Raw genomic sequence first — 11,607 nt, 5'->3', positions numbered from 1 at the left:
ATATTCTCAGCCATTTTACGTATATTTCTGCCACGCACGTACTCAATTCTGCTAAATAGCAGCGCGAACGGCGAATTCTTTACCCAGATTCTATCGGCTCTGTTAGCCGATAAATCGAACATCATACAGAATTCAATTTGCACCTTCTCTATACTTTACGTTCTCTGGGTAAATTAACATTTTATTCAGTGTTTTAGTATTAAAATTTAGCTTTTCCTGTATTTTTCAATTGCAACGACAATAATCTTTTGAACACACTATTGTGAATTATTGCCAACTGTTATCATTTTCTGATATTTGTGCGTGGCAGCACTTTACGAGTAACGGTTCTAAGCTGTTAAGACCGAAGTGAAAAAGTGAATTGAATATTTTTTAGATTCTGTGAAAATTGTCTCAAAATAAAGTTAATTAGGGTTTATTTTGTTTAAATAATTTATATTAAATAATTGTGTAGTAACATACAACGAATGTATTGTGTTAAGTGCATTTGGAATACATATATTGGAAATAGATCGTTGCGCCTCTCATAAAAAAACTTCTTCATGTGCTGAACACAATGCCCGCGCCACACTGCAGCAACACGACAGTGAACTGAAAATGGCGTTGTGAATCCTACTACATGAACATTCGTAAGAAGGCAGCGACATAACAATGGTCGGCATGTACACAAAAGAACGCAGTTATCCATTTTGTATGTACACTATTTCGCTGTGGCCATACTAATACCTTGAACTTCAATGAAATTTTAATATTTTGTTCAAAGTGAAATTTTTTATGCACAAAATAAGTAAATAGGTAAATTTATTTGCTTTAAATTGTCAATTGTAATAACAAATGATATAATACAGCTATTTTATGCTTTTATTTGTAAAATAACTTCAGGTTTGTTAGAGCTTTGAATAATTTTACATTTTTACATATTAGCTGTGATAACAGCTCTTCCTCATATCTCTACCTTCAATTCCACTGTCAACACTACTGTCGTCCTACTGTCGTTGGCAAATATAAGAAAATATTGAAGTTAGCGAGAACGACAACTGTCGGCCTGCAGTTGTGTAGTCGTGCAGCTGTCAAAATAACTCTGTCCATAAGAACGTGTGTATTTTAATATTTAACAGATGTCGTTTGCAGTCTGTCGCGAGCATTGTGTTTAGCGCACATCAGACTCGATATACATACTATATATGCATGCATTAGCGAAAAGAAAAAAGTAAGGAAGGGTTAAATTTTGGTGCAACTGTACATTTTATACTCATAAGAATCGAAATTATTTATTAAAATATTACTTTTTGACCAACTTGAACAGTTTAAAGTTTTCTTTTTTCTCAATACCATATACTAATAAGAAATTCCCTGTGCTTCATTAAGGTATCTCACATACGTACAATCACCAATCATATGGTGTAAAATCAGCCGGATATTCATTACATGATGTTAGTTATATGAGGCTTAGGTCAAGCATTCAACAGTTATTATCCATTTTCTCATTGAGACAACTGACTTAATGGCTGATACGGTATAAAGTCACCCGGAAGTTCGAAAAACTTTGTGTTAGGTAATATGGGAGCCTAGAGAGGTATTGATATGCAGTCATACTGTTATCAGGAAATACGTATCACTGAATTTCATATATACATATATCTTACACGGTGACCGATATTTGCAGTATACGTTACCTAGAGGCTTGAACAGTTTTAGTTGGATTTGGACAATTTTTGATCACAAAGCGGCATACTTTAAAGGAATTAATCGTGTACAGTTTTATCCCGTTACATTGAATGCTTCTTGACTTGTTCACTGGAATGTGAAAGAATCAAATGGAGTTTTAAATTTTGTTCTCCGTGCGACACAAAAATGTGACGTACCAAATATGTTATGTGAAATCAGTCGAACGGGTTCCGAGATATGTACATACTTATATGACTTTACCTAATTTTTTCTCAATTTTAACATCGGTTCTTATAAAGCCTCTCATACCATCTCGAGAGTACAATTTTATGTCTCTGGCATGGTTTTTAACAGTACCGTTAGATGGGGAGTGAACGGCGTTATGTTCCGATTTCATCTGTTTTCACAGTGACGGTAGGGCACCTTAAAGGATTTGTGCTGAGCGAATTTGGTTGTTGTAGCTTAAGTGGTTTAAGAAATATGTACATTAGGGCAATTCAAAATTTTTCGCTCAAAGGTGCGAACACCAATTCAATTCTTAATTTAGTGTTAGTTATGGCTTTTTGTAAGATTTTGTGAATTTTCACACAAAAACTAAATTCATATTTTATTAAGTACTTAGTTGTGTACATTTTTTTTTATCGAAATCTTAAAGAGCAATATTTAACATAATATTTCAGTAAATTTATTTATCACATTTTCACACCGCATTACCAATTGTTCATCGAAATAAAAATCTTGATGAATTACAATAAATTTTGCAATAAATCAATAATCAATAAAAGACATATCAACATTGAACCCTAAAATGTTTTTCGCAAAACCCAAAAAATTTAAACACAGCTTGGTCAAAAAATTACAGAGGTTTAGTACTGCAAGCATTAAAAAACTTGGCTTCTCCATACAATATTTTTAAAGCAGTTGCAATCCTTTAACATCTAATTGTCTGATATCTAAGCTGTCATAAAATTGTTTAATTGTGGCATCACCAATTATTAAATACAGTTTGCACTTTTGAATTCTTCCGGTTATTGTCCAGGAAGTCTATTATGTTTCGCCGATTTTGGTTTACAATCGCGTGGACTCCACACCCGAAAATGCTGTATGTCATTGGGACGTGAGGGTAAATAAGCGAAAATTGTTTTATTTGGTGATCGCCCAGCGTATACATATGGTGTCATAGCTATGTAGAGGTGACGAGACTGGTCCAAAATTGCCTTGTCTACACGTTTATAAAACAAGTCCTTTATGCGATCGCACTGAAAAACAGAAAATAAAAAACAATTCTAAAAGGTTATATTTACAAGGTTTGTTATTCCATGGGTTTTTGTAAAAAATATAACATTATGCTAATAAAAGTTTTAAGTATCTAAATCTAATGTTCATTTGTCCTTACAAATTTGTGATCATTAACTTTTTCTTTGACTAAATTGCCCTGCTTTCACAATATCGTGGGAACTAATAGATAATTGGAACTCAATAATCCACGAAATTTACAAACATTCTAACAACACCTCGTTTACTCATGTTCGTAAATACATACAGTGATTTTTATACGTACCTTTTTCATTAGATAATTATGACAATTATAATCAATAAATACTGCACGCCCAAGATCCGTTGGTGATGGCAATGCTTCGTGTATCTGAATTTGTAGAAGCGCACGAAAGAGTAGCGTCGATGATTTGAATATTTCGAACAATTCCTTCTGGGTATAGATTTTGCCATAGCGTTGATATATCCAATACCGTAAAATTGGTAATTTATGTGCATCGGGTAGTGCTGCTAAGACATATCTAGTATCCTTGGCCAATCTTTCAATTCCCTCCTTCAACATTTGATGCATTAATGCTTTATTATTCGGATCATAATACGTATTTGCTTTCGCACTTGGCAATAATGGTTCGGTGTCATATTCAACATTTATACGGCTCTTCCGAAAAGTGTTTTCCATTGTCTTCATAGTACAATTGTTAATTGCCTCATCTATATTTTCTCTAGATTCAGCATGGTGATTGCTTAAATGCTCCTCACTTCTAATTGCCGCAACACATGTTTTCTTTATACTCGTATTTATATCATCTTCCTGTTCGAAAGGTATATCAAAAATCTTTTGGTAATCGAATTTAAATGGTGTATGCTTGTGCGGTGCATTAAAGAATGGTTTAGTTTCACTACTTGTATCTGAGTGTCCATAGTCGTAGTTTTGCATGTAATCGTAGTTACTATCACAGTTATAAACTTTCGGTTTACACGCATTATGCGTCTTCATTAGTGGAGATTTTCTACCCTGCATTTTGTGATTTTTCAAATGGTTGTTGCGTAAGCAATCTCCAATTATTTCGGGTTCAGTGTTGTTTCTTAAATTTTGTGTCCGTATTTTATTTTCACTCTTTTCACTTAACGTTTTTATCCGTGTATTGTTGCAAATCTTCGGTTTTAATCCAAAATAACACTCGCTTTGTGTTTGCGTTGTTTGACATTGCAGCTTTTGGCTCATGCACAAACTACATGACTCCTCTTCCATATTACTCCTCGCATTATTGCTTAAATTGCAAACTTGTAGGTCATTCTTTCCCCATAAAAGCAGTTGACTTCGTGATTTGTCAGCCAATTGCCGGAATCGCAACAAATGCAGATTTACATCGTTTTCAATCTGTTTGCGCAGGCGAGCGACGCGTTTCTGTGGAGAGAAAAAAAAAATCGAGTTCATGAGAGATCTTAAATCTTTTACAGCTATTTGAAACACAATCTGTCACATCTCATTAGATATCTAATTTAAAGGACAATGCTGAAAATGTTTTACTAAAAATTGGTTCCCAACAGTTCTGTGACCTTTTGTAAGTTTACTATATATACTGTTTTAAATGCCATTTCCCTCAAATGCTTACTAACCTCTTTTTTTGGAAAATCCAAATCAAAATACTTTCGACACTTCTCGAGCGCTATCACACGTAACTCGAGTTCTAGACTCTTCTCCATCTCTTGCATGACTTTATGATGTTCACATAAAATATTTCTGCCCAATTCATTTCGACTATTTTTTCTCAATGACGTACCCGATAATCTTAGGCTCTTAAATAATTGTGCCTCAAAGACTTGGCTGGGAATTTTGACTAAATTCGCTTTGAAAATTTCATTCAAACTTTGATTAACCAGACTATTTGCAGTTTTACGTCCTTCATTGGGTTTGTAATTGGCAAACCAACGACTGGACTCATTTGGTATAACGTAATTAGGATCTTTGAAGACTTCTAAAAATTTCAGTTGTAATACATTTTCCGGTGGATGTGCTGTAAGCGATTTACCAAATGGACGTGGACGTCGTTGACGCTCGAGATATGGCAACTTATATTGCTTGTTGAAGGAGCCAGTTTGTTTAGATAATGTACGTGGTAATAATTTGCTGTATTCCGTTTTCCGTCTAGACATTCGTTCGATTACAATTTTACTCATTTTACGCTTGGGTGGTGTCTTTTTTGGTGGTTGTCCGGCCGGTAATAGATTATCTAGCCCGCGTATGGTAAATATTAAATCTAAATAAGCTATACATGACAAAATCAATTGTTCATTCGTATTGTAACCCGGCTCCCCCGTTGTGTAATGTAAATCTTTTAGAAACCACAGAAAAGCCAAATCATTTCCACGACTCAATTTCATAATAAATCGTACATTCTTTTTCGATATCGGTGGGCGTAAACCGATCGTATTTAAGATGTCACGCACACGATGCGAAGTTTCCTGTTCGAGGTCGTCACGAATAGCATAAAGTAAATTCCTGGCAGCACGATATTGAAATGACGATAAGCCACGATACCAGTCTGGTACATCTATCGAACGCATATATTTGTCGACGAACTCGCGTTGACGTTGCATGTCTCGTGCCACCCAGTTGGTGGTGGGTTTAGCGTAGTTTTGCAAAAACATTGTTATACAAGAATTTTGATAATTCTATAAATAAAAAAAACTTAATAATTTTAAATATTACACTTTATAAATTTGGCTTMAGCAGCTGAAAATTTCATATCTCTAATCATAAAAAAGTTCTCGAAAAATAGACAACTAATTTGAAATGCACAGAAATTGATTGAGCACTTTTTCTCTGAAATAGTTGTTGAAGTATATGGGTTTTGATATAATTATTCTTCGCTGTGGTGAGTAAAATAGGGGTCTGATTTTGGTATCACTGCTAAAGTCGTCTTGGGAACTAAGTCAATCTTGCCAGCTATGAATATGAAAATGTGAAGGGCTTTGCCTATTGTAAAAGCAACATAAGTTCCACCAGCAATCTAAGCAAGGAGTTCATGTGCAGAATAGCTGTTGTTAACACATGCTGGCGACTTTAGATGTCCGAAATGCCTTCAACAGCGCTAGATGGATGGATATGATCGACGCTCTCGAAAAAAGCTTTAAAGTCCCAGGACACAAAAGCAGTAAACTACCTTGACGTAAGACTGAATCCCAGACTAAACTTCTGGACACAAATCCAGCACGTCGCAGGAAAGCCAGCTTAATGGCAGTATAGGAACCAAAGCCAAGAAAAGAGAAAGCTCCTAATGTTGACGATAATCAGCGTCCTATTATACGGAACTGAGGTGTGCTTAAAAAGGAAAACCGGCGTAACATAGTGGCTACAGTGTACTGCACCGCAGCCCTCAGAGTTGCATCAACCTACCAAAAATTGTCAAGCAACGCAATCCTAGTTATAAGTAATAATACCTCAATTGACCTTCTGGCACGGGAAAGGAGCTAAAGAAAATAAATGGAGCCCAATACGACGAATAAAGAAAGATACAATAACAGCATTGCAACGAAGATGGGAGACTGAAAGTCACGGCAGATGAACGGTTAGACTAATAAAAACCTAAACTTTTGGACAAATCGTATATTTGAAGAAGCCGACTTCTACACAACCCTGCTGTTAACCGGTTACGGATATTTCAAAAAGTACCTCCACAGAAAGGGAAAAGTTGAAGAGCTGTTATGCCTATGTAACAAGTCGACAAAAGACGACGCTGAACACACATTTTTTGAATGTGACCTTACGTAACGTATATACGTAAACATTTCTGCCCTAACAATTTCCTATTTACAACAACTTGTTTTTCGTTAAATGGATTATATATTATATATATAATTTTCATACATTCTTGGGTTAATTAATATTATTTCTACATAAATTTATTTTTCCGCTTTTTCCAAGAAACGCTTTTTATCCCATTCCGCCTTAGCGTCCATACGTTCGGCTAGTTTCCAGGGCTTAAACAGATAGTTATCAACTCTTCTTGCTGGTAAATAAGCAAAAAATGTAGCGCGTGTTGGTAAGGCACATAGCGAAATACGCATCGCAAACCAGAAGTAGCGAGCTCGCTTTAATAGATCCGAATTGACACGATCATAGAATTGTCGGCGTGCTATGCCCACCTGTAATTGAAAAGATTAAACAAATGAAAACAATATAGGAGACGGAAGGGTCAAGCCAGCTAATAAGCGATCGGTATTAGAAAGAAGCTTATGTTGATCTCTGTAGTGCATTTTCTACTCTAGAATAAGTTCTTAAGCGTTGGTATGAACTTTTTATGCCCATAAGCCGATTAGTTTGCACGAAATGCAACTCTACAGCGTTCGAATAAATTCCTTACCTTTTTCACGATATATTTGTGACATTTATAGCTTTGCAAGAATTTTGTGCCGATTTCATATGGTTTCGGAAGCGATGTGCGTAATTTCATTTTCTGTAATACATTTATTATTTTTATTGACTTATTCAATTCCTTAATGCGCTGTGCGTGCGTATATCTCTTCCCATAGCGCTGATAGATCCATTCACGAAGCATCGGCAATTTGTGGGCATCTGGCAATGAGGCTAGTACAAATTTTGGATTTTTTCTCATTTCAACTATTGCAATGCGTAACATTTCATTCATTAGTGTCTTATCCTCACAATCGTAGAATGGTAAACGTGGCATATCCGGCGGATACGGATCTAAATGTATTGTTTCCTCTAAGTTATTACTTTCATTCGCTTTACGCCATTCCTTTTGATTTTCATTCCACGTTTGATCTGCATTATCCTTTGCCAATTTCGCCAAATCTGGTGTTAGATCGTCTAACTTCGGGACACATTGCTCTTTCGTTTCCATGGCTTCCAAACATTTATCTTTAATAAATATTCTTTTATCATTCTCGTCCTTGTAGCGAAATATTTTCGTATAACTAAAATGATATGGTTGATTTTTGGTTGGACCCACAAAATAACGTTCCGATGACGGAGGTGTTGGACTTATGTTATGAAATTGTTGTGTTTCAGATTCTCTTTGCCCAAATGACAAACGATGACCTCTGTTCATCAATAACGATTCAATTTTACTCAAACCGTTCAATTTGCTATCCGATAATTGTGTATATCTGGAGGTACGACTAGCCGCCATCGATAACAGAGAAGGTGTCTTTGGACATGGTCCAATATCATTACAATTTTCTTCCTGATCATCTTGAATTAAATGCTCACAATAACCCTCTTTGCCGAGTACTCGTATATAGCTATGCTCATCTTTGTGCGATTGCAWTTTTTTATGATAGTGCAGACGATACATTTCGACTTCGGTTTCAAGCATTTTTTGTATTCTTTCAAGACGTTCCTAGAGAATGGAAATAAACAAATTAACAATTATTAGCTTTATTTTTGTTTTTTCAACGATGTAGTAGTAAAAGTTTATGTTCTATCGGTAGCTACATTGGAAAGGGTTAAGCGCACCGAGAACCGAGTCAATATGTACTGGGTTAGTTTAAATGGTTTAATTGAAATTATTTGAAATCGGGAAACATTAGAAAAGCGTAAGGAAATATATATTTTTCTTGGAACCCACTTTGGGGCTCTCCCAAATCAAATCCAAGGGGCTTAATAATGGAAAACCTTATAACAAACCACCAATTGTCATTACTTAATAATGGCGCTCCCACCCACTTTTCAACTCATTCAACGCTCACCAATGTAGACCTCTTCTTTTCTTCTTCCGAGCTGTCTCCGAGAATCAAGTGGAGTGCTTTTTCCGAACTTAAAGGTAGTAACCACTTCCCAATTTCAACCAATATTGCTACTGTCAAACATCCTACAAAATGCACTCACCTCCCCCGATTTGGGACAAATTTTAAGTTGAAATATTAAATAGTGTGAAATACTCGCCGACAGGCAATATAAACCAAGAAACCTCTTTTATTACAAAAAACTATACGCCCGGCAGCTAACAAATCAATTTCCCAAAGTAAATATAAGAAACATTTCCAAAGCCTCCCCCATTTGGTGGAATAAAGAGCTTCAAGACCTTCGCACCCAAATAATTGAATGCTGCAAAACTCTAAGAAATTCCATAACCGACGCAAATATAATGAAATTTAAAAAATCGAATGCTCATTTCAAAAGAGCGCCCAAGGCAGCTAAGAGAAMGAATTTTGAAACTTTTACCTCGCATATTTCTCCTTCATTAACCTCCAAAAAAATTTGGCATGATATCGAACTTCTAATCAGTACCCCACACCCCCATATAGCAATCATTCAATCCGAGGGAACAGTTCTATGTGACTCCATAGATATTGGAGCAGCTTTTGCACAACATTGGTGTCAATATTCAGATGACGGCAACTTTTCTGAAGAATACATCCAGGAAAAACATCGGTGGCTTTCCATGCACTACGCTCCTATAAACATTTCCTTACCGGCAAWTGATCGTATATCTTATCCGATGCTATCAAATCTACCTCTAATTGCCAAACAAAAATTACTATTCCTCTACAACAATATCTTTGCGAAAGGCTACTATCCTCATGCTTGGAAAACTGCCGCGGTCATTCCAATAATCAAACCACATAAGCCGTCCTTTGAAAAAATTATTGCGAAGCGACTAATTTGGTTCATTACTAAAAATAATCGTATTAAACATAATAAAACTGCCGTTAGAAGCAGGCAAAGTAGAACTTTTGCAACTGCAACATTTTGTATCCGACTCGATAGCCCCAAAAAACCACGCCACAATCTTGGCTACCGATTTCGAGAAAGCCTTTGATCGCGTTGGCGTTCACGCAGTACTGAGCCAACTTGCAGACTGGAAGGTTGGTCCAAAAGCTTTTATGATAATAAAAGCGTTTATGATCCACCGACAGTTCCGAGTTCGTGTTAATAATACTTTTTCCGAGGTAAACCCTCTTAACAATGGTATACCCCAAGGCTCCCCCCTATCCGTAGCACTATTCATTATGCGTTTGATAAACTCACCGATATCTGCTTAAATATAAAAAATATTAATATAACTATGTATGCCGATGATGCTTTTATTTACACTAATTTGAAAGATTCGCAGGCAACTAATGATGTTTTCAATGAAGTACTTACGAAATTTAAAAAAAAATTGTGTTCACTTTCCGGAGCATCTATCTCAACTTCTAAATGTAAATTATTACATATTTGTAAAACAAAAAAAGAAATGTTCATACACAGTTCTAATTTTTGACAATACTTTAATAACTTGTGTTAATAACTTAAAAATATTATGAATATATTTTGACAATAAGTTTCCACTTAAGTATATAACCTTAGAAAAGATTAAAAGTCCAGTAGACTAAACATAATTAAGTATTTATCTAGCAAACGGTCATTTATACATACAAATACACTTATTAATATTACAAGAGCCATAATACTCTCTAAAATAGACTATGGCCTGCCGATTTACGGTTGGTGCTCGAACACAAACTTTAAGCAGTTGGAGGCTCCATATCACGCCGTGATTCGTCGTAGTTTAAACCACCAACTAAATGTATCTTAGGAGAAAGTTTCTTACCGTCAATAAAGGAAAGAGTTTACGAAAAAACGATACAACTTCTTCCAAAAACAATGTATAACGCTTGCAGCTAAACACAAAAGGAATTTTTAACTCAAATCTACCCTCCGCCTGTCTGTCAAAAACTGTCTTCAGTTTGCAAAAACTTTAAACATTCATATCCCATCGAAATTTTTTTACAACCAATACTCAATCTGTAACCACCAGTAACACAGTTTTTCAACAAAACTTCTTAGAACTAACCAACGTCTGTAAGAATAAAAAGTATAAAGAAGTTTTCACAGATGCGTCCAAATTARCTAATACTGCCTATGCTGTTACCACATCTAACGGGACAACTATACCTGGCGGAATCCTTCCATTATATTCGTCCGTATTTACCGCCSRGGCAATTGGAATATACATATATGGCATTAAAATATGYTATYTTACAAAAAGGCAAATTCCTTATTTGCTCAGACAGCTTCTCCTCCTTGAACGCCATACGCAACATACGAAATAATTCCATAGTAATATCTAWAATTAGAGATATTTGAATTAAATATAAAAGAAAAATAGCAACGCGGCAAGATTCTTCGAATCWGCTCCCACTTTTCTTAACGAGGTGTAAGACCAAAATGACCTCAGTAAAATGTTAAGCAGACACATACATATATGAAAAGAAAGTTGCAGACTGGAAGAAATTTAAACACAAATACGCAATCGTAAACAAACTACGCTACCCCAACAACATCTCAAGACAACAAGCAACAATTTTCACTCGATTAAGRATCGGACACACGCAAATCACTCACCAACATCTTCTTGGCGGCAATCCTACACCATCCTGCCCATTCTRYACCAACACATTATCCATGGAACATACATATATTCAATATCTGTCCAGYACTAGAGAGTATTAGGCAAAACACTTTAATTCTAGTAAATACCAAACATTGTTAAATACACCATCTTTCGCAAACATTGTTAATGATAATTAAAATTACATATACTATAATTTTCTAAAAGAATGTAATTTTCATAATAAAATATAAACTTTGTAATTTTATACTATTATAACGGAGGCGATGGCCATAGTAGCTTGTACTCCTTTCTTACTATT

At 35.4% G+C, this 11,607-nt stretch overlaps 1 protein-coding gene across 1 annotated transcript in view; it reads right to left on the bottom strand.

Moving 5' to 3' along the window:
* Positions 1–2,367: 2,367 nt before the first annotated feature.
* LOC108973417 overlaps positions 2,368–11,607 on the bottom strand; it is an 11,687-nt gene continuing 2,447 nt past the window's right edge. The window contains exons 2-6 of the mRNA XM_018940673.1: positions 7,311–8,309; positions 6,853–7,092; positions 4,564–5,619; positions 3,230–4,351; positions 2,368–2,927 (exon numbers count right to left, since the gene is read on the bottom strand). Of these exons, the coding sequence (XP_018796218.1) occupies positions 2,697–2,927; positions 3,230–4,351; positions 4,564–5,619; positions 6,853–7,092; positions 7,311–8,309 (3,648 nt within the window). The 3' untranslated portion in view covers positions 2,368–2,696. The remainder of the gene's footprint in view (positions 2,928–3,229; positions 4,352–4,563; positions 5,620–6,852; positions 7,093–7,310; positions 8,310–11,607) is intronic.

Source organism: Bactrocera latifrons, unplaced genomic scaffold, assembly GCF_001853355.1.
Source record: "Bactrocera latifrons isolate USDA-ARS-PBARC rearing strain unplaced genomic scaffold, ASM185335v1 scaffold_478, whole genome shotgun sequence".
Classification (NCBI taxonomy): Eukaryota; Metazoa; Arthropoda; class Insecta; order Diptera; family Tephritidae; genus Bactrocera; species Bactrocera latifrons.
Note: the sequence above shows the minus strand (reverse complement) of the source record. Positions and strands in the feature narration are given on the sequence as shown.